General features: G+C 46.4%; 1 protein-coding gene across 1 annotated transcript in view; it reads right to left on the reverse strand.

Annotated features, from left to right (window-relative positions):
- The window catches only part of mosmoa (modulator of smoothened a), a 41,383-nt gene that overhangs the window by 13,725 nt on the left and 4,942 nt on the right, over positions 1 to 22,716 (reverse strand). Inside the window, exon 2 of the mRNA XM_055884292.1 lies at positions 7,173 to 7,385. Coding sequence (XP_055740267.1) covers positions 7,173 to 7,385 — 213 coding nt within the window. The remainder of the gene's footprint in view (positions 1 to 7,172; positions 7,386 to 22,716) is intronic.

Below are 22,716 nucleotides of genomic sequence, written 5' to 3' on the forward strand. Positions count from 1 at the left end.
GGCATAGCTAGGACCTAGTGTAAATACTGTAGTGTACAGGGGACTAGCTAGTAGGCTTGGGTGGTATGCAGATTGTAATACCTTCCTACTGAAAGTAATACAAGTAAGAAAATAATTATACTTAAAGTTGTACGCACAAAACAAATATTAGACAGCAAGGCTGTTGATCCAGGAGGGTGTTCTCTGCTGTTACCAAGATAAACTGGATTTTGGAAGAAGCTAACCACTTAGCTAGATAGCTAACTATCTTCTAAATTAGCAAACCAAATGCACAACTGCAGAGCATTTAGCACATTTTACACAGTTAACTTATAAGATTTCTAGCTGGCAAACATTTAGTTGTGAATTCCATACTGTAACTAGATCACCTGGTGCGTGCTGCACAACAGTGAGTGACTCACAAGGCTCCTGTGTCACGTTCTGACCAATGTTCTTGTGTGTTTTGCTTGTTTTAGTGTTGGTCAGGACGTGAGCTGGGTGGGCATTCTATATTGTGTGTCTAGTTTGTCTGTTTCTGTTCGGCCTAATATGGTTCTCAATCAGAGGCAGCTGTCAATCGTTGTCCCTGATTGGGAATCATATATAGGTGGCTTGTTTTGTGTTGGGGATTTGTGGGTGGTTGTTTCCTGTCTGTGTTTTCTCTGCACCAGCTAGGACTGTATCGGTTTGCCACACGTTTGTTTTTGTTATTTTTGTATTGTGTTAAGTGTTCACGTTTATTCTTTCGTAATTAAATATGTTGAGCACCAACTACGCTGCGTCTTGGTCCGATCCCTACTACACCTCCTCTTCAGACGAAGAGGAGGAAGGCTGCCGTTACAGAACCACCCACCCCACTCGGACCAAGCAGCGTAGCAACGGGCAGCAGCGACAGCAGCAGCGGTACCAGGAGGAATGGACATGGGAGGAAATTTTGGACGGTAAAGAACCCTGGGCAGAGCCAGAGGAGTGTCGCCGCCCCAAAGCGGAGCTGGAGGCAGCAAAAGCGGAGAGGCGGCATTATGAGGCGCTAGCAAGGCAGAGCGGCTGGAAGCCCGAGAGGCTCTCCCAAAAATTTCTTGGGAGGGGGCTAAAGGGGAGTGTGGCGAAGTCAGGTAGGAGACCTGCGCCAACTTCCCGGGCTTACCGTGGAGAGCGAGAGTACGGGCAGACACCGTGTTGTGTGGAAGAGAGCACGGAGTCTCCTGTACGTGTGCTTAGCCCGGTGCGGTACATTCCAGCTCCACGTATCGGCCGGGCTAGAGTGGGCATCGAGCCAGGTGCCATGAAGCCGGCTCAACACATCTGGTCTCCAGTGCGTCTCCTCGGGCCGGTGTACATGGCACCAGCCTTATGTATGGTGTCCCCGGTTCGCCAGCACAGCCCAGTGCGGACTATTCCACCTCGGCGCACTGGCCTGGCTACGGGGAGCATTAAACCAGGTAAGGTTGGGCAGGCTCGGTGCTTAAGAGCTCCTGTACGCCTTCACGGTCCGGTATATCCGGCGCCACCTTCCCGCCCCAGCCCAGTACCACCAGTGCCTACACCACGCACCAGGCTTCCTGTGCGTCTCCAGAACTCTGTTCCTCCTCCACGCACTCTCCCTATGGTGCGTGTCTCCAGCCCAGTACCTACAGTGCCGGTACCACGCACCAGGCCTACTGAGCTGCCTGCCTGCCCAGCGCCGTCTGAGCTGCCTGCCTGCCCAGCACCGTCTGAGCTGCCTGCCTGCTCAGCGCCGTCTGAGCTGCCTGCCTGCCCAGCGCCATCTGAGCCATCCGTCTGCCCAGCGCCGTCTGAGCCATCCATCTGCCCAGCGCCGTCTGAGCCGCCCGTCTGTCCCGAGCCGTCAGAGCCGCCCGTCTGTCCCGAGCCGTCAGAGCCGCCCGTCTGTCCCGAGCCGTCAGAGCCGTCCGTCAGTCAGGAGCCGCCAGAACCGTCCGTCAGTCAGGAGGCGCCAGAGCCGTCCGTCAGTCAGAAGCCGCCAGAGCCGCCAGCCAGTCAGGAGCCGCCAGCCAGTCAGGAGCCGCCAGAGCCGCGAGCCAGTCAGGAGCCGCCAGCCAGTCAGGAGCCGCCAGAGCCGCCAGTCAGGAGCCGCCAGAGCCGCCAGCCAGTCAGGAGCCGCCAGAGCCGCCAGCCAGTCAGGAGCCGCCAGCCAGTCAGGAGCCGCCAGAGCCGCCAGCCAGTCAGGAGCCGCCAGAGCCGCCCGCCAGTCAGGAGCCGCCCGCCAGTCATGAGCTGCCCTCCAGTCATGAGCTGCCCTCCAGTCATGAGCTGCCCTCCAGTCATGAGCTGCCCTCCAGTCATGAGCTGCCCTTCAGCCCGGAGCTGCCCTCCAGTCATGAGCTGCCCTTCAGCCCGGAGCTGCCTTCCGTCCGGAGCTGCCCTTCAGTCCGGAGCTGCCCTTCAGTCCGGAGCTGCCCTTCAGTCCGGAGCTGCCCTTCAGTCCGGAGCTGCCCTTCAGTCCGGAGCTGCCCTTCAGTCCGGAGCTGCCCTTCAGTCCGGAGCTGCCCTTCAGTCCGGAGCTGCCCTTCAGTCCGGAGCTGCCCTTCAGTCCGGAGCTGCCCTTCAGTCCGGAGCTGCCCTTCAGTCCTGAGCTGTCTCTCTGTCCTGAGCTGTCTCTCTGTCCTGAGCTGTCTCTCTGTCCTGAGCTGTCTCTCTGTCCTGAGCTGTCTCTCTGTCCTGAGCTGTCTCTCTGTCCTGAGCTGTCTCTCTGTCCTGAGCTGTCTCTCTGTCCTGAGCTGTCTCTCTGTCCTGAGCTGTCTCTCTGTCCTGAGCTGTCTCTCTGTCCTGAGCTGTCTCTCTGTCCTGAGCTGTCTCCTCAATCTAGTGGGGACCTTGGTGAAGATTCCTAGGCCAAGGTCGAGGGCGAGGGTCGCCACTGAAAGGACGCTAAGGAGGGGGACAAAGACAATGGTGGAGTGGTGGCCTCGTCCTGCGCCGGAGCCGCCACCGCGGACAGATGCCCACCCAGACCCTCCCCTTGAGTTTTAGGGGGTGCGTTCGGAGTCCGCACCTCAGGAGGGGGGTACTGTCACGTTCTGACCAATGTTCTTGTGTGTTTTGTTTGTTTTAGGGTTGGTCAGGACGTGAGCTGGGTGGGCATTCTATGTTGTGTGTCTAGTTTGTCTGTTTCTGTGTTCGGCCTAATATGGTTCTCAGAGGCAGCTGTCAATCGTTGTCCCTGATTGGGAATCATATATAGGTGGCTTGTTTTCAGACGAAGAGGAGGAAGGCTGCCGTTACATCCTGTCTCTTGTTGTTGTGTGCTTGTAAACAAACATCACAACTGGGAACTACCAGTAAGCTTCATAATGAAAAATTATGTGACAGGTGAAATGAAGAACGCAATCTTCTTTTTCTCCTAATGTATTGCATGATAAACTGTAAACTACACTATCTACCAAGAGAGTTTTAATCTATATTCTTCGTAACTGTCTATTTACCACCACAAACGATGCTGGCACTAAGACCGAACTCAATGAGCTGTATATGGCCATAAGCAAACAGGAAAACGCTCATCCAGAGGCGGAGCTCCTAGTAGCCGGGGACTTTAATGCTGGGAAACTTAAATCTGTTTGACCTAATTTCTACCAGCATGTTAAATATGCAACCAGAGAAAAAAAAAAAAACTCTAGACCACCTTTACTCCACACACAGAGACTCGTACAAAGCTCTCCCTCGCCCTCCATTTGGCAAATCTGACCATAATTCTATCCTCCCGATTTTTGCTTACAATCGGTAACTCGGTCAATAAAAAAGTGGTCAGATGAAGCAGATGCTAAGCTACAGGACTGTTTTGCTAGCACAGACTGTTATGTTCCAGGATTCTTCCGATGGCATTGAAGAGTACACCACATCATTCACTGCCTCAAAAGGTTCTACAGCTGCACCATCGAGAGCATCCTGACTGGTTGCATCACTGCCTGGTATGGCAACTGCTCGGCCTCCGACCGCAAGGCACTACAGAGGGTAGTGCGAACGGCCCAGTACATCACTGGGGCCAAGCTTCCTGCCATCCAGGATCTCTATACCAGGCGGTGTCAGAGGAAGGCCCTAAAAAGTGTCAAAGACTCCAGCCACCCTGGTCATAGACTGTTCTCTCTGCTACCGCACGGCAAGCGGTACCGGAGCGCAAAGTCTAGGCCCAAGAGGCTTCTAAAAAGATACCACCAAGCCATAAGACTCATGAACATCTAATCAAATCAAATGGCTACCCAGACTATTTGCATTGCCGCCCCCCTCCACTCTTTTACACTGCTGCTACTCTCTGCTAATTATCTATGCATACTCACTTTAATAACTCTACCTACATGTACATATTACATTATTACATACCTGTATCGGTACTGAAAAACCATCCCGTGGCTATTTCCAAATACCCCGGTATATATGGTATAATGCCCAAGCCTACTAGCTAGGGCCTAGTGTAAAGACTGTAGTTCACAGGGGACAGAAGGGGGCCTGGCTAGGGCCTAGTGTAAAGACTGTAGTGCACAGGGGACAGAAGGGGGCCTGGCTAGGGCCTAGTGTAAAGACTGTACTGCACAGGGGACAGAAGGGGGCCTGGCTAGGGCCTAGTGTAAAGACTGTAGTGCACAGGGGACAGAAGGGGGCCTGGCTAGGGCCTAGTGTAAAGACTGTAGTGCACAGGGGACAGAAGGGGGCCTGGCTAGGGCCTAGTGTAAAGACTGTAGTGCACAGGGGACAGAAGGGGGCCTGGCTAGGGCCTAGTGTAAAGACTGTAGTGCACAGGGGACAGAAGTGGGCCTGGTTGGGGCCAAGTGTAAAGACTGTAGTGTACAGGGGACAGAAGGGGGCCTGGCTAGGGCCTAGTGTAAAGACTGTAGTGCACAGGGGACAGAAGTGGGCCTGGTTGGGGCCAAGTGTAAAGACTGTAGTGTACAGGGGACAGAAGGGGGCCTGTGCTGGCTGTACAAAGGGGCCCTTTCAGGTGGCAGTGGCCCTGGGCCAGCTACGCCTACTGGAAGCTTCCTTTCCCCAGCCAGCAATCATCACCTGTTAGCCCCCTACTAGCTACCCCCCTCTCCCTGCACCTTTCATTCTGTAACACAGAGCACCAATCACAGATGCCCCTTATCCAAACCCCCTCACTCTCTCACATACTCAATCTCTCCCTCACTTTAACTCTACCTCTCTTTTAATCCCCTTTTAGTCTACCACTTCTCCTCACTCTACCCTCTCCCTCTTTCCTGAAAGGAGAAAGCCCAGCCTGCCCATTACACAGCAGCAACCCTGTGAGGTGCAGTGCTCAGCACTGTCAGGGAAATACTCAAGGCCCTCTTACTTTCCACCCCCTTTAGAACCCCTCTGTCCTCCTCCCCCTTTCCTTCTCCCATAGCTGGCTCTCAGGTTACAAGTGATGCTTTTCTACCTCTCCAGTCTCTCAATCCCACTCTCATTTTCTCTTCATCTCCCTCTCTCACTCTTCCTGGTCCAGTGTAGCTCAGTGTCATTCTGTAGTCTCCCCTTCACACATCTCAATCTCTACCCCCTACCTACAAACATTCTCCCGTTCCTTCTCTCTCAATCTCTTTCTTTCTGGCGGCAGGTAGCCTAGCGTTTAAGAGCGTTGGGCCAGTATCCAAAAGGTTGATGGTTCGAATCCTTGAGCCGGCAAGGTGGAAAAATCTGCCGTTCTGACCTTGAGCGAGGCAGTTAACCCCCGCAACACCACCTGCTCCCTGGGCGCCGATGACATGGACGTCGATTAAGGCAGGCCCCCTCACCTCTCTGATTCAGAAGGGTTGGATTAAATACGGAAGACACATTTCGGTTGAATGCATTCACTTGTGCAACTGACTAAGTTTCCCCTTTCCCTGTTCCTTTAAAATGCATCTCTTTGTCTGAAAGAAGCCAACAATGGTAGTCTTCATTGCAGTGACAGAGTGGGAGAGAAAGCGATAGAATGTGAAAGCACAAGAGGGAGAGAAAGAGAGAGATTATCACTGAGGACCTGATACAGCCAACAGAACCCTGGATGATTGTGACTATATCCTCCCTGTTGCCAGGGCAACCTCATCACTTGGCTCAGAGCGGTGTGATTGTCAAAAAATTACTCAATAAAATCACATTTAGCACGTGACACAGATTTGCAAGGAACACATTGACAACGCATCTTTTTAGAGGGGTTGGAGGGAAACTGATTATTGGGTGATTATTGGTTAAATACACCATAGAAATATAATCATTCTTATTCTCTAAATACGACTAACATATAACGACTGTGATGCACCAATTCAATCAAATGTGTCTGTGTGCTAGTAAAACTCTGCCTCTACGTGTGTGAGTGAGTGAGAGAGGGGGTCTGTGTCTCTTCTCTTTGCTAAACAACCAATCAGAATATGAACACCTACACAGCCTTACGAAACAGCCCAGCTCAGCAGGGCTGCTGAATGTTGGGTTGGTATTGAGTTAAGAAGTGTCTCCTCTGAATTCCTGTCTAAAAAGAGGGGGATGAGTGTTGAAAGACAAAAAGAAGCGATTGAGTGGCACTCTATGACGCCCACACAGGTACCATAGAATGCACTTCTCAGTGGAAGAGCTGCAGGGAAGGGATGATCTGGAGGCATGGAGGATAGAAGACACATACAGAATACAAGTATGCACGCACACACACACCGCCCACACAAAAGACGCAAACATCACACACATTGGTTCCATTGGTTTACCTGAAATCAGCTTCACCACTGAAATTCTGGGCATGAATGCAAAGATAAACCAATATTTTCACAGCCCCCCTCTCCCTCGCCTCCCCCTTTCCTCTTCTCTCCCTCAACTTACTCTCTCTCTACCCCTACCCCTCCTCTGTGTAGGAGAGAGGGTATATCTGCTCGTAGACGGATGCACTGGTGTTGAGGGGAGTGTTATTCCAAGGAAATGATGTCATGAAAGAGGGGAGTGAGATTGGAGAGAGAGGAGTGAGAGAGTGGGACCTCTGTACCTAGGCCTACAGCTTGTTTGGTCAAGCTACTTAACAGGGTGATAGAGAGGGTGCATTTTTTTTTACGTTTGAGTGACCAAGTACCACTATTTAGTGGTCAAGTGCAATGTGTCTCTGAGTAACATCTATCAGTAAAGGTACACTCAGTTGGTTGAGCTTGGCTTTGATTGGTCAATGTACACTCGAATGTCATTAAGGTAGGATGGTTTCGGTCACTAGAGTCACTTACTCCCAGTGAAGGCAATCCAGCGGGCGTATTTGGTGGCCTCGCGGCGCCAGTGGGATGCCACCAGCAGGCCACAGGTCACTGTGAGGGAGATGATACCCAGGATGATGAAGAAGAGCGTGGTGACCCACTCGGGGGGAAGCCGCGGGGGGATACAGGTGCGGTCCCGACCGTGGATGGTCTGGCACTGCCGCACCAGGCCTACCGTCAGGGCACCTATATATATATATATATAAATGAGAGAGAGAGAATAGGTGTTAGATCATACACACATTTAAATTCTCACACCAGCCACACTGTTAGGGCACATCCTTGTAGGGCTGGGCAGTAAACCGCATTTTACTATATTCAGGTATTGATGCACAGTCCGGTTTGCATTTTTACTTTACCTTAGCTTACATAATGGTATTTGGTTTGTTAAATGTAATTGAAATGTAATAACTGACTGATGTAACTAAAAAAAATAAGGGAATCGCCCGTTCTTACCGTCAGTAAGAGACTGCGAACAGCTGAGAACTGCTAATTTCCTAGCAAGAGCTTCTGGTGCACATTTGTGCTTTTTTCCATGAATAGTGCTTGTGAGGCAGCGCTGGAGCCAAAGATGTGCAAATGTACTTTTTTGCCACAAATCTTGCCTGTGAGGCAGTGTGGGTAACAAAAGCACTCTAGAAATCTGCACAATGCCCCTTGTGGCGAAAGGAACGGACATTGAATCAATTTAATATATACGGTACTAGGAAAGAAAAAGTGACTTTCACAAAATAGAGGCATACAAAGACAAAACAAATGTGGTACAGTGTGGAAATAACAACAAATGAGTGAAGGAAATGCAGAAACTGATGAAAATGCAGAACATTATTTTTGAAGAGAGAGAGCCCCATTAAAAACACTTAGAATGTATTTTTTGCCACCCTAGGGTCATGCACTACTCATGAAGCATATTTTATATAAAATACTGTCAAATACCGTCATACTGTCAAAAATATGATACATTTTGTCCACATCGCCCAGCTCTACATCCATGTCAGGGCAGCTAGAACACACACACGGTCGACTAACCAATCAGATTCTTTACAGAAAAAAATTGCCTGGCTTCACAACACTCAAACTGTTATCAAATTGCTAACAGAATTACCAACAAATCTGAAACAGAAATACTGCAAATGAAATTGGCAACAATGGGAAATCATAGTAGTCACAAACCAGTAGGGTCACCTGCTACTGTCTTCCTTCCACTGGAATACTGTTATGTTCAGCTCATAACGGTTTTCTTTCTGCCGTCTGGTGGTCAAACCAAGAGTGTTAAAACAGTCTGAGTCTAGACAACCCTTCCCTCTCTCTGCCTTTCTTTCTGCCTTCCTCTCATTTCCAGTTAATGTCACCTCTCCCAGCTGACACCTACACATGAGCCCCCTCCAATTCCATTTCATTTAACCAGCATCCTCACCTACTGAGCACCGACCGACAACGGACCTCCATGGACGTTGAAAAGTAGTTGAAATTTGGTCAGTCCACCCTGGCCTTGATGTTAATGTCCACAGACAGACCGGACTGGACCAAATCCGAACCCATCGTAGACTTACGTTTCACAAGTTTGGATAGCACAGTACAGTACAGTGAGTAGAGCACAGTAGAGTCCAATACAATACAGTACTGAGCAGGGGTTGGAACCGGTTCAGGGAACAGAACAGAAAACCGGAAAATAATGACATTTTTGGGGGGAAATAATCAGAACCGCGAATTAAAGTGATCTATACTGTTCCAGAACAGAACTGTTATTTTAAAAGCATGAGAACTAGTTAATAACGTTACTTTATGTTCCGGACATTTTTTTCCAGTCCCCCCAGAAAACACAACGAAGTTCCTATGCAACGCCCTCACCATGTCGCTAATCAACTTCTTCCAGTGTCTGCCGGCCAGCCACCTGGAAATATTTGCCAGGGAGTGTGCATGTGTAGACCCCTCCCCCTCTGACGTTACAAGCGTGATTCAGAAATTAGGGAGAGATCTTAATTAGAGAATAATTAATTGACCTTTTCAATGCTAGTTAAGGATACTATAGTTAGAACGTTTCACATTGGATTTATTAACTACAAAAAGGTAAGATGTGTTTTTTTTTCATCCCTTTTTTCTCCCCAATTTTGTGGTATCAAATTGGTAGTAGTTACAGTCTTGTCTCATCGCTACAACTCCCGTACGGACTCGGGAGAAGCGAAGGTCGAGAGCCATGCATCCTCCGAAAGACAACCCAACCAGGCCGCACTGCTTCTTGACACAGCGCCCATCCAACCCGGAAGCCATCCGCACCAATGTGTTGGAGGAAACACCGTACACCTGGCGACTGTGTCAGCGTGCACTGTGCCCAGCCCGCCACAGGAGTCGCTAGTGCGCGATGAGACAAGGATATCCCTGCCGGCCAAACCCTCCCTAACCCGGACGCCGCTGGGCCAATTGTGCGCCGCCCCATGGGCCTCCCGGTCGAGGCTGGCTGCGATGCAGTGCCTTAGACCACTGCGCCACTCGGGAGGCTGATGTGTTTTTGTTTTAATTCCGGTGCTGTTCTGCACACACAAACGTGTTAGCTAGCTAGCATGTCCAACGTTCAGCCAACTATGACGTTCAAAGACATTCAAAGTTCCTTTATAGAAGCCGCTCCTCCATAGGTATAATTCTGTGGGCCTAATTCAGATAATGCATGTCATAACAAGATTCCCAGCGCTTCAAGCCAAGCCTCCTCAACCCTCTCTCTCTCTCCCCACTGCAAAATGTCAGTCACATCTCGCGCCCTACACCGCGCCCTACATCTGTCCAGTGCATGTAAATATTTTGCCCGCTCCACCACAAGCTGCTCTATCTGCACTGATTTCAGAAGTTTAAAAAGGAACAGAAAGGCACCTATAAACCGTTACTTTTTGTGGTTCGAACCGGTTCAGAACTGTATTTTGCTGGTCGGAACAGTGGAACAGAATGAAAACAATAATGGTTCTGTTCAGAACGAAACGATTGTAAAATTATTTTGGTTCCAACCTCTGGTACTGAGTACAGTACAGCACAGTGAGTAGAGCATAGTATAGTACAGTCCAATACAATAGTACAGTACAATATAGTAGAGGACAATAAATAAAAGAAGCGTATAGTACAGTATATTGCTCTGTACTGAACTATACTGTATTCTACTGCGCTGTACAGAACTCCAGTCATCTGTGCTGCGATGTCCAAACTTGTAAAACATGAGGAGAAAGATATTCATACCCATAATTACGCATTTCTGTGTAGTATAGATCAGGGACCCATTACCGTTACCGTAATTCCACTTCACTTACTGTAGTTCAATGACCAAAATGGATTTTTGTTAAACTCAAGTTGCCATAACTGACACCCCATTCTTTCTGCAGACATCTTTGAATCTTATTGCTGCAATATGTAACTTTTTGGGCGACCCGACCAAATTCACATAGAAATGTGAGTTATAGATCGGCCATTCACATTGAAAGCAAGTCTAAGAAGCTGTATATTTGTTCTATGAGCACTATTTCTATGCTTCTACATGTGTATTTTACTTTTGGGTTTGTACACCAGCTTTAAACAGATGAAAATACTATATATTCTGTTATGGAAAATATAGTATTTCACAGCGATTTAGATGGTACAATGATTCTCTACACTATACTTGCTTGTTTTGTCACAAACTGAAATTAGGCGAACTATTAGAATTTTTGCAACCAGGAAATGGTGTTACAAGTTCTGCATAGTGTATCTTTAAATCTGAGCGTATATTTAACCGGTTTTGGAAAACGTGGTCACATAAAAACCTGAGGGAGATTTTACAGTAATTCCGTTACCAAAGTTTCCATCTGCACAGTTCTAACATTAAATTCGTTTTTGTAAAAAAAAAGTGGAAATTGTTAAAAGTAGTCCTTGTGCATAGAGCTCTATTGTTTGTTAAACTTTGAAAATCAATGGTTTTTGTTTGGCATACATTTTAAAGTGAAAAGACTGAGACAAAGTTTAATTCCGTTACTGTGGAATTCCCCCCCTTTAATCTGTCTGTGAATCAATGCCTGTAAGGAGCTCCTCTCTGCAGCCTACAGGGCCCAATTATGTCAGAGGAGGCTGAGGCTGTTGCTCTGTAACACACACAAGAACACACATGCATGCACGTCTCCCACACACACACTGCAACCGATTGTAATGGTTCTTCTCACACACAGGTGCACGTACACACAGCAGCAGATATAAATCATTATCCACTGGCACGCACACACTGCATCCGGATGTTTGTCTTGACACCTCAGCATTCCCTGTATAATGTGTCAGTTCATTAAGAAGCAGAGGCTTTGAAAAAGTCTCAAATGCTGCTAGCTAACGTGACAGCAGTTTGCATCGCTACTATATATTTCATCTCACTTCTCCCATCAGACATAGTACAGTATTTCTCCCTTTGATGTATCTACCACACACACACCTTCCTGTCCTCTCTCTTCCTCTTTTCCTACTTAACTTTCTCTCACTTCAAACTGAAGAGGCTTCTTTCTCTCCCTCTCTCTCTCCAGTTGAGTTTCTTCCCTGATCTTGAAGTCAGTCAGTAAGTATGCACATCTGTTGGTCTGGAACACGGACGAGAGGAGATAATATCTAGCCTATGGCGGAGAGCCTACTGGAGCCATCTATCACTGATCAGACACACACAGAGGATTTATAGCCTCTGGACTGAGCCATGATGACGTCTGCCAGAGATAGACTAGCTCATGAGCACACACACATGCACTTGTACAGTTACGTAGGCAGCAACACGTAGTTCACACACACACACACACACACACACACACACACACACACACACACACACACACACACACACACACACACACACACACACACACACACACACACACACAGATCAGACCACTGAGAACCATAGGAGAGACACTAAATGAGTGTGTGTTCGTCTTCATGGAGATTTCTACCTGAGTAAGCAAAACGGTATCATATTATGCATGAACGGTTTAGGTGGTAGGAACCTGTAGTCTTTTTCATGAGAGGTGGGCTCGGTTATGAAGAGTGGGTTTTACCACCACCTTCACCATAATCTTACCAGGTAGGCTATCGACAATACTTCGATTTTACAACTTGGAAAACCATGATGGAAAAGATGATACAATACATATTGGTGGTCCAATGGTGGAGATGCTGAAAGACAGATTGGCCTGGGAATCTCCTCCTGCACTGGGGCAGGGCGGGTCTCCTCTCCTCTGGTATCCCACAGCGAGCCAAACAGTCCACTGGCCATCAGTCCAGAGGAAATCCTGTCCCCTTTATAACAGCTAGCAGGCCAGCACAACACCGCCTCTACAATAACAAGCAAACACAGCCTCAACCCTTCCCTAACCACACGTACAAACACTATGTAGGCCTAATGCTCCTCTGCTGGAGAATGCTTTCATGTGCTAGAACAATAGGGAACATTTTTGAGATTATATATTCAACATATTCTAGAATTCTAGCCCTGGATATTCTAAAATAGGCTACATCCAAGAAAGACAACATTCTAGAAGGCCATTATTGCCTTGTGCAGTCTGCACTGGGGCCAACGTGTTCTTCTGTCAACCGGAAGACGTTGGAACTACTCAGCCTTTAGACTAAAGAAAGGAGGTCAGAGCGAGGCAGACTAAAATGGCACCTGGAACGCCCACCAGAGCACTAGAGCTTACCCAAGAGCCTATTTCTGAAGGGAAGTAGACCACATATTCCTGCCTGGGTACTGTAACCTTGAACCTGTCTGAGGACGGGAAGTGTGTGTGTGAGTGTGTGGAACATCAGCGGGCTCTGATAGCACTAATAGTCTTGTTTTATGGCCATTTCCCCCTGGATCCCCCCAGCCTCCTGCTGATTCACTAGCTCTCAGTGGAATTCCTGCCTTACAACAGGCAGGCACGGCATGGTACACACACCACTGGACACGACACACACACGCCATGCAAAAACATGGTACTCTGACACAAATTACAGAAATGTACACACACACACACACACTCCGTGAGACTACACATCTGGATAAATAAAGCTGGAATCTAAAATGAAAAGTGTGAGCAACGGAGCGACGCCTCATTTCCCCCCAGCCCACCGCAGCAAGACCCACCACTGCTGCTGCTGCTGTGTAGAGACAGACATCCAGATATACACACAGAGCACAACAACCAGTAACACACAGACACTCATACACTGTCCCACACAATAATACAGCCTCTTCACACAGATACTGACAGTCCCCATAAAAACATTATTAACAGTTCTAATCTCCATGGATCCCCGTGTCTCTAGCTAACCGTCTCCCATGTGCCTCCCCTCTATTCTCTCTGTATTCACACAGCTCAAATCTGTTTCTCTCTGCCCATCTCTGTGTCCCTGCATGTGTTCTACTGATCCCCGTCCCCTCACTCTGTATTCTCTCCATCCTGACGTCTCACTGTTTATCACAGCTTCTCTCTCTCTATGTTCCTTCCTTCTTTCCCTCCATCTGTATTCACTCTTCTTTGAGTGAGATCACTGTTTCTCACCCCCTCTCTCTATCTCCATTAGATTACTGCTTCTCGCCCAGTCTCTCTAAATGAGAGGAAATGAGGGCTGTGTGAGTTGGTCCTGAGCATGGGAGAGCATGGCGATGCTGTCATTAGTGTAGGTGCAGAGAAGTGTTAGCTACTGTTAGCAAGACAGCAGGCAGCACTGGAGGGATGAGTGGAGCAGGAGGCCTCTAAACTCTGCTGGGTGGAAGTATGGAGGTGGAGGTGGCAGGCAGCCACTGCAGGTTTTAACAGCCCGGTCGTTCTTGTACTTACATCACCAGGCTGCAGGGGAAGGTAGACTGTAGTGTTGACTATCCCCAGACACACACACAAACGCAAGTAGACTACACACACCCACACACACAAATTCAGACTACATAGCCAAACACACACAGGTAAAGACACGCATACATACACACATTCATTCCAGAGACGTATACAAACACACACACAAACTGGCTTGCATATTCAACATCCGTACACAAACAAACACTACATACAGTCTTCAAAGGTGGACTTCAAAGGTAGGAAAACACATAGCTCAGGTCTGAAGTTAGTTACCACTGCATAAGTTTTCCAAACAACGTTTACAGAAGACAAGTTTCTCCATATTCGTTCCATGACAAAAGGACAGACGCTTACACACACAGTTTTACTTAACACAACAACATAAAAGCGCTTGTTAAGGGAAGGGGCAGGAAGCTGGTAGTATACTTTTCAACATCCAAGCACTTCTTTCTCCCCCTAGTCCCTCATGCCCTGACCATGTACTAAAACAGGATGCCGCCCAGTCAGTGCAGACAAAGATGGTGGAGGAGGATTCTGCTCTCTGGTACAGCTGGTACAGAGAAACAGGTGATGTTACTGTGGCAGTGTCCCAACTTGGCTGTTGATACTAACATGGTCACCTTCAACTGGCTCATTCAATCTCTCTACACTCCCCTGCAACTCTTCCCTGGACAGGGTGTTGAAAATGTGTTTTCAGTTAACATATCTGGTAAAGTAAGGGCTAATGATCAATATTAACTTGCTACATTCACACATACAGCCTACTGTAACTGTGCTTGCTCTACTAAAACAAGGCTAACCAAGACAGTTATCCAACCCTTATGCCCCAATAGCACGCAACGAAGCAACAGGGATGCTTTGGCTGTACAAGGACGAGGCCAAATTAAGAGCTATTTCCAGATGTACACTTTTAAATATCACATTTTCGATGGCACGGCTTTGCTTAAACAACAACAAAAACAATTTCCTCAATTGTACCTCAGCGCAAAGGTTGTTTTGTCCAACGATCAGAACATTTTCACAGCAGTGGGAGGGCTTGGCACCGCTTGCTGGCTTTGCCATTTAGAAGTAGACCAGAAATCACTCTAAAAACAGCCACCGACACGACCTATCACTGAGAGAGACAATCAGCCGTCCATGTCAACACACCGATGAATAGAACAGAAGAGGGAGAGTGTGAGAGACAGAGCGCGAGAGAGATAAGAGAGGTAAATCCTTTTCTCCCTTCGCAGTTGTAACACACATACACAAACACAGAATTTATACACGCCATGACGGCCTTGCTGGCTGTTCTCTTTTCTGAAATTGTCACGACTATCACCTTGTGGTTTTCTTCTATGGTGGACTTTGTTCTCTCTCATAGCTCATGTCAAAGCTTCTTCTCCACTGTGTTTTCAGGGTGATGTTGTACCCCTTGGTTATAGGCATGGATTTGTGGAACGGAGGTGTTAATCTAATGTCTTTATGCCTCTTAGAATCTCTAAGCAGTGTGAAAATACAGAGAATCTGAAAAATGTTCAAATCTGTTGTCTTATCAATATGTGTTGTGTGTTCGTATCACCAAAAGTAGCACTCAAATCTTGCCTATGAGAAAAGGACTTAGGCAGGAGTATAGAGTAAACTGTTTCACTTTAGCTTCACTAATATCCCTTTCACATAGGATTTACAGTATGTTGCATGTAATTGTTTTGCAATGTTTACATGACCCCCTTTCAAATAGGCCCATCTTTACCACATTCTTGCCGGCAAGCCTTTTACATGTATATCCCTAGCGCATGCCGGCACAGGTGATGACTGAGAGTAGGGGTGTGCAGATGTGTGTGGACATATATTTTAATAAAATAGCTGTCATCTAACAAAAAAATTGTATTGCGCATGACTGTTTGTAGGTGCCTGTACAGTGCCTTCAGAAAGTATTCATACCCATTGACTTATTCTACATTGTTGTGTTACAGCCTGAATTCAAAATGGATCACAAAAAATATCTCACCCATCTATACAAAATACCCCATAATGTCAAAGTGAAAACATGTTTTTAGACATTTCTGCAAATGTATTGAAAATGAAATACAACAATATATAATTTAGGTAAGTATTCACACCCGAGTAAATACATGATAGAATCAACTTTGGAAGCGATTACAGCTGTGAGTCTTTCTGGGTAAGTCTATAAGACCTTTGCATACCTGGATTGTACAGTATTTGCACATTCTTTTTAAATTCATCAAGCTGTGTCAAGTTGGTTGATGATCATTGCTAGACAGCCATTTTCAAGTCTTGCCATAGATTTAAGCTGATTTAAGTCAAAACTGTAAACCAGGCCACTCAGGAACATTAAATGTCATCTTGATAAGCAACTTGTGTATATTTGGCCTTGTGTATTAAGTTACAGTCCTACTGAAATATATATTTGACTCCTAGTGTCTGTTGGAAAGCAGACAACCAGGTTTTACTCTAGGATTTTGCCTGTGCTTAGCTCTATTCCATTTTTTTTATCCCAAAAAAATCCCTAGTTTTTGACAACGACAAGCATACCCATAACATGATGCAGCCACCACCATGCTTGAAAATACAAAGAGTAGTACTCAGTGACGTGTTGTGTTAGATTTGCCCCAAACATAACACTTTGTATTCAGAACATAAAGTACATTTCTTTGCCACATTTTTGGCAGTTTTACTTTAGTGCCTTAGTGCAAACAGGATGGATATTTTGGAATATTTGTATTCTGTACAGGCTTCCTTCTTTTCAATCTGTCATTTAGGTTAGTATTGTGGAGTAACTACAATGTTGTTGATCCAGCCTCAGTTTTCTCCTATCACAGACCCCAAAAAACCTCTGTAACTCTTTTAAAGTCACCATTGGCCTCATGGTACATTCCCTGAGAGGTTTCCTTCCTCTCTGGCACCAGAGTTAGGGAGGACGTGTGTATCTTTGTAGTGTGTATTGATACACCATCCAAAGTGTATTTCATAACTTCACCATGCTCAAAGGGATATTCAATATATATTTTTTACCTATCTACCAATTGGTGCCCTTCTGTGCAAGGCACTGGAAAACCTCACTGGTCTTTATAGTTGAATCTGTGTTTAAAATTCACTGTTCGACTGAGGGATCTTACAGACAATTGTACATGTGGGGTACAGAGATGAGGTAATTTAAAAATCCTGTTAAGCACTGTTATTGCACACAGAGTGAGTCCATGCAACTTGTGAATCAAGCAAATGTTTTTGAACTTATTTAGGCTTGCCATAACAAAGGGGTTAAATACTTATTGAATCAAGACATTTCAGCTTTTATTTTTTTAATTAAATTGTCAATTTCTAAAAACATAATTCCACTTTGACATTATGGAGTATTGTGTGTAGGTGTAGTGGTCTGGGTGTAGCTGGTGCAGAGGAGTCAGGCGCAGGACAGCAGAGATGAGTAACATAAGTGAATTTTTATTTATTTATTTTTGTTGAATTTTATCCCCTTTTCTCCCCAATTTTGTGGTATCGAATTGTTAGTAGTTACTATCTTGTCTCATCGCTACAACTCCCATACGGGCTCGGGAGAGACGAAGGTTGAAAGCCATGCGTCCTCCGAAACACAACCCAACCAAGCCGCACTGCTTCTTAACACAGCGCGCATCCAACCCGGAAGCCAGCCGCACCAATGTGTCGGAGGAAACACTGTGCACCTGGCGACCTTGGTTAGCGCGCACTGCGCCCGGCCCGCCACAGGAGTCGCTAGTGCGCGATGAGACAAGGATATCCCTACCGGCCAAACCCTCCATAACCCGGACGACGCTAGGCCAATTGTGCGTCGCCCCATGGACCTGAGCCTGGGCGCGAACCCAGAGTTTCTGGTGGCACAGCTAGCCCTAGACCACTGCGCCACCCGGGAGGCCCTAACACAAGTAACTTTACTCAAATATTCCAATAACATGTCGTAATACCGAGCCCACAATAACGGGCCGAACACACATAAAACAATCACGCACAAAAACCATGGGGAAAACAGAGGGTTAAATAATGAACATGTAATTGGGGAATTGAAACCAGGTGTGTAAAACAAAGACAGAACAAATGGAAAATGAAAAGTGGATCGGCGATGGCTAGAAGGCCGGTGACGTCGGTGACGTCGACCGCCGAATGCCGACCGAACAAGGAGAGGGACCGACTTCCGCGGAAGTCGTGACAGTAGGCCACTGACACAAAATCTAAATTTAATCTATTTCAAATTCAGGCTGTAACACAACAAAATGTGGAAAAAGTCAACGGGTGTGAATACTTTCTGAAGGCCCTGTATGTGCTTTAGAAAACATTAGAATCTGCTCTTTCCGATCATGTAAAGAAATCTCACATTTGACCTGGATAAACCTTTGCACGCTTTATCTTTTTTTCCTACCCTGGCTCCGCTTTATTAGGGAGCAGGCGTAGGCTGTTACATTTGGAGTATCTTCCTCATGATACCGAAAGAAAAATAATAGCAATCTATAATTTCTAAACAGATATTCAGATAATGCCCCCATGCTTGTTTCAAAGCGTGATGGTGCTGTCCCAATCAAAACGGTGCTGAAATTATCATCAAGTTGACCACGCTTTTTGTCTTGGATAGAAATCTATAGAAGACACAATATGCTTCCTGCATGAAATGATAGACCTACTTACAGTGGGGAGAACAAGTATTTAATACACTGCCGATTTTGCATGTTTTCCTACTTAAAAAGCATGTAGAGGTCTGTAATTGTTATCATAGGTACACTTCAACTGTGAGAGACGGAATCTAAAACAAAATTCCAGAAAATCACATTGTATGATGTTTTAGTAATTAATTAGCATTTTATTGCATGACATAAGTATTTGATCACCTACCAACCAGTAAGAATTCCGGCTCTCACAGACCTAGCTAGTTTTTCTTTAAGAAGCCCTCCTGTTCTCCATTCGTTACCTGTATTAACTGCACCTGTTTGAACTTGTTACCTGTATAAAAGACACCTGTCCACACACTCAATCTAACAGACTCCAACCTCTCCACAATGGCCAAGACCAGAGAGCTGTGTAAGGACATCAGGGATAAAATTATAGACCTGCACAAGGCTGGGATGGGCTACAGGACAATAGGCAAGCAGCTTGGTGAGAAGGCAACAACTGTTGGCGCAATTATTAGAAAATGGAAGAAGTTCAAGATGACGGTCAATCACCCTCGGTCTGGGGCTCCATGCAAGATCTCACCTTGTGGGGCATCAATGATCATGAGGATGGTGAGGGATTAGCCCAGAACTACACGGCAGGACCTGGTCAATGACCTGAAGAGAGCTGGGACCACAGTCTCAAAGAAAACCATTAGTAACACACTACGCCGTCATGGATTAAAATCCTGCAGCGCACGCAAGGCCCCCCTGCTCAAGCCAGCGCATGTCCAGGCCCGTCTGAAGTTTGCCAATGACCATCTGGATGATCCAGAGGAGGAATGGGAGAAGGTCATGTGGTCTGATGAGACAAAAATAGAGCTTTTTGGTCTAAACTCCACTCGCCGTGTTTGGAGGAAGAAGAAGGATGAGTACAACCCCAAGAACACCATCCCAACCGTGAAGCATGGAGGTGGAAACATCATTCTTTGGGGATGCTTTTCTGCAAAGGGGACAGGACGACTGCACCGTATTGAGGGGAGGATGGATGGGGCAATGTATCGCGAGATCTTGGCCAACAACCTCCTTCCCTCAGTAAGAGCATTGAAGATGGGTCGTGGCTGGGTCTTCCAGCATGACAACAACCCGAAACACACAGCCAGGGCAACTAAGGAGTGACTCCGTAAGAAGCATCTCAAGGTCCTGGAGTGGCCTAGCCAGTCTCCAGACCTGAACCCAATAGAGAATCTTTGGAGGGACCTGAAAGTCCGTATTGCCTAGCGACAGCCCCGAAACCTGAAGGATCTGGAGAAGGTCTGTATGGAGCAGTGGGCCAAAATCCCTGCTGCAGTGTGTGCAAACCTGGTCAAGAACTACAGGAAACATATGATCTCTGTAATTGCAAATAAAGGTTTCTGTACCAAATATTAAGTTCTGCTTTTCTGATGTATCAAATACTTATGTCATGCAATAAAATGCAAATGAATTACTTAAAAATCATACAATGTGATTTTCTGGATTTTTGTTTTAGATTCCGTCTCTCACAGTTGAAGTGTACCTATGATAAACATTACAGACCTCTACATGCTTTGTAAGTAGGAAAACCTGCAAAATTGTCAGTGTATCAAATTCTCCCCACTGTATGTCTGACAGCTGGAAGGTGACGCGAGGATCTCATCATCAAGTCTAGTTGTAGGATAACATGGTGAGAGATGGCATATCGCATTTGCTAATCAGTCAAGAAAACAAAATAACACTAAATACTGAACCGTGGCCCTTTTTAATATCTGAACTGTGACCCTTTTTAATCTCACTGTGTGTGCATCTATTTTCATTCAGATGGTGACAGACACTCTGAAGACAACAGGATCTACAGGAGGGCAGAGTGCTGCGGGCAGACTCACAGTTGTCTCCGTGACACTGACATTGCCAGTAATAATGGGCTTTGTGTAGAAGCCCAGGCAGGAAATTAAGTTTACTGTGATTGCCTGGGAACGTCACACAGAGGTGAGGACAGGGTCTTTTCAGCTGGAGAGCCAACATTTCTCCTCCTTTTGTGCCAGTGGTTGTCCTGGGCCAGGAGTTGTTCCTAGTCAGGTCACGTAGTCAGGGTTGGAGAAACTCCAGGCTCTACTTATGACTTCCTCACTTCCAGGCTTTACAATTGGTCTTGTTCAACTACAAATCAATAATGTTATCTCCTTCATTAGAATGATCTTTAGCCGTGACCAAAGACAGGTGTACAGTAACCCATTTAGGAAACACAGCTGTGGCATTGTGTTGAGTTAGGAGACTCAACCCTTCTTCTGTATATTACACGCTCAAGGTATCTGACTCAAGGTTCCAATTACAGGGGTGTTTAGAGCTGCCGAGCTCTCCTGTAGGAAATCAAGGCACCATAATAAGGGCACCTCCCTAAGAGTCAATGAGGAGCTCAAAATCAAAATCCTGGTTCCATTAACGCTAACACAGATAAGTTAGCTGTATCTACATTAGTTAATTAAGAGGTTACAAAAATCTGACCTATGATCAGTGTCGGTGGGCAACATCTTCATGCGTCCCTACTAATTGGCCTGGGTGGCATTTCTGTTTCTCTACACTTTGACCACCATGAGGTCCTCCGCCACTGATCCCAAATCAGGTTTGCTTTTTGTTATTATATAGTAATGGTTCAGGTTTAACGCTGATCCTAGATCTGAGCATAGGGGCAAATTCCACTATGATTGTGTCTGGGTGACATTTCACCCCGATCCATAATCCCCGACGATGAGGAATGTGTGTGGGCAGTGCTGGAGGCGTCACTACAGACCCTGGTTTGATTCCAGGCTGTATCACAACCGGCCGTGATTGGGAGTCCCATAGGGCGGCGCACAATTGGCCCAGCATTGTCTGGGTTTGGCCAAGGTAGGCCATCATTGTAAATAAGAATTTGTTCTTAACTGACCTGCCTAGTTAAATTAAGGTTAAATAAAATAAAACATACAGTGGGTGTATCTCAATAATCTAAAGTGGCTTCCTCTCCTCGTCTCCTATCCTCCACCTGTACCGAACAGGTGAATTCCTGGATGGATGTCTATCCATATGGCTTTAACCTTGCGAGGTTCCCAAAAGTCTTTGGGCCGTGACCCCATTTTGATATAAAAATAATAATAATTGCGACCCCGCGATGTAAAAAAAATAAAGTTATGTAATCAACTGCCATTATTTAACTTTTTTGTTTGGACTATGACAGTATGAAGTGACTGAAATGCATCAAAGGTATTGGGAAGTTCAGAAGTTCATCAGGCAATAATGTTGGATGATCTTCTGTGTAGAAAAGGACATCATCATTGATGATGTTCTTTTCCCAGTCGGATTTAGTGCCTGGTCTTGTCCACTCGGTTCTAACGGCTTTTGGGCATAGTACAGGGACACAGTACATTTGTAATGATGCAACACAACATTTCACAATTTTTTATCATGGCAAGTGCTTCAATACAGAGTTCTACTAAGTGTTTCATTATAAATGACAAAAATGTATGCAAGAATCTAGGCAACAATGCAGCAACCTTTTCTGTTTCCAGCTAGCTGAGGATGTTTGTGACTGCCTGGGATGATGACTTTTCTGCCAACAAAAACTCTCTGTACAGATGAACATGCTCTGCATGTTACTTCACTGCCTCAAATGAGCTATTCCATCTGGAGCTCACTGCTCCAGGAGGAGCCTTGGCCTGCACAAACTCCTTCATAATGAGGAAGCTCACCCATCTTCTATTTCTGGCAGGCTTCTTGAAGAAGACAGATCTCATCCATGTCCCAAGTGATGCAACTTCAGAGAAGTATTTGTAGTGCTGCCAGGTTTCACCCTCCAGATTGATGACATGGCAGAGACAGGTTACATGGACACTGTTGGGCATCACTCCTTTCAGAACCTCCTTGTATGCCTTCAGGCAGTAGGAGGCATTATCTGTGACCACTGCCCAGGCATCATTCAGGTTCAGATGGTTGCTGTGGAGGGATGCTAGTACAGCTGGGAAAACGTGGAGTAGTTGCATCTGTCCATTCAGGTCCAGATGGTTGCTGTGGAGGGAGGCTAGTACAGCT

Source organism: Salvelinus fontinalis, chromosome 2 (assembly GCF_029448725.1).
Source record: "Salvelinus fontinalis isolate EN_2023a chromosome 2, ASM2944872v1, whole genome shotgun sequence".
In the NCBI taxonomy this organism is placed as follows: Eukaryota; Metazoa; Chordata; class Actinopteri; order Salmoniformes; family Salmonidae; genus Salvelinus; species Salvelinus fontinalis.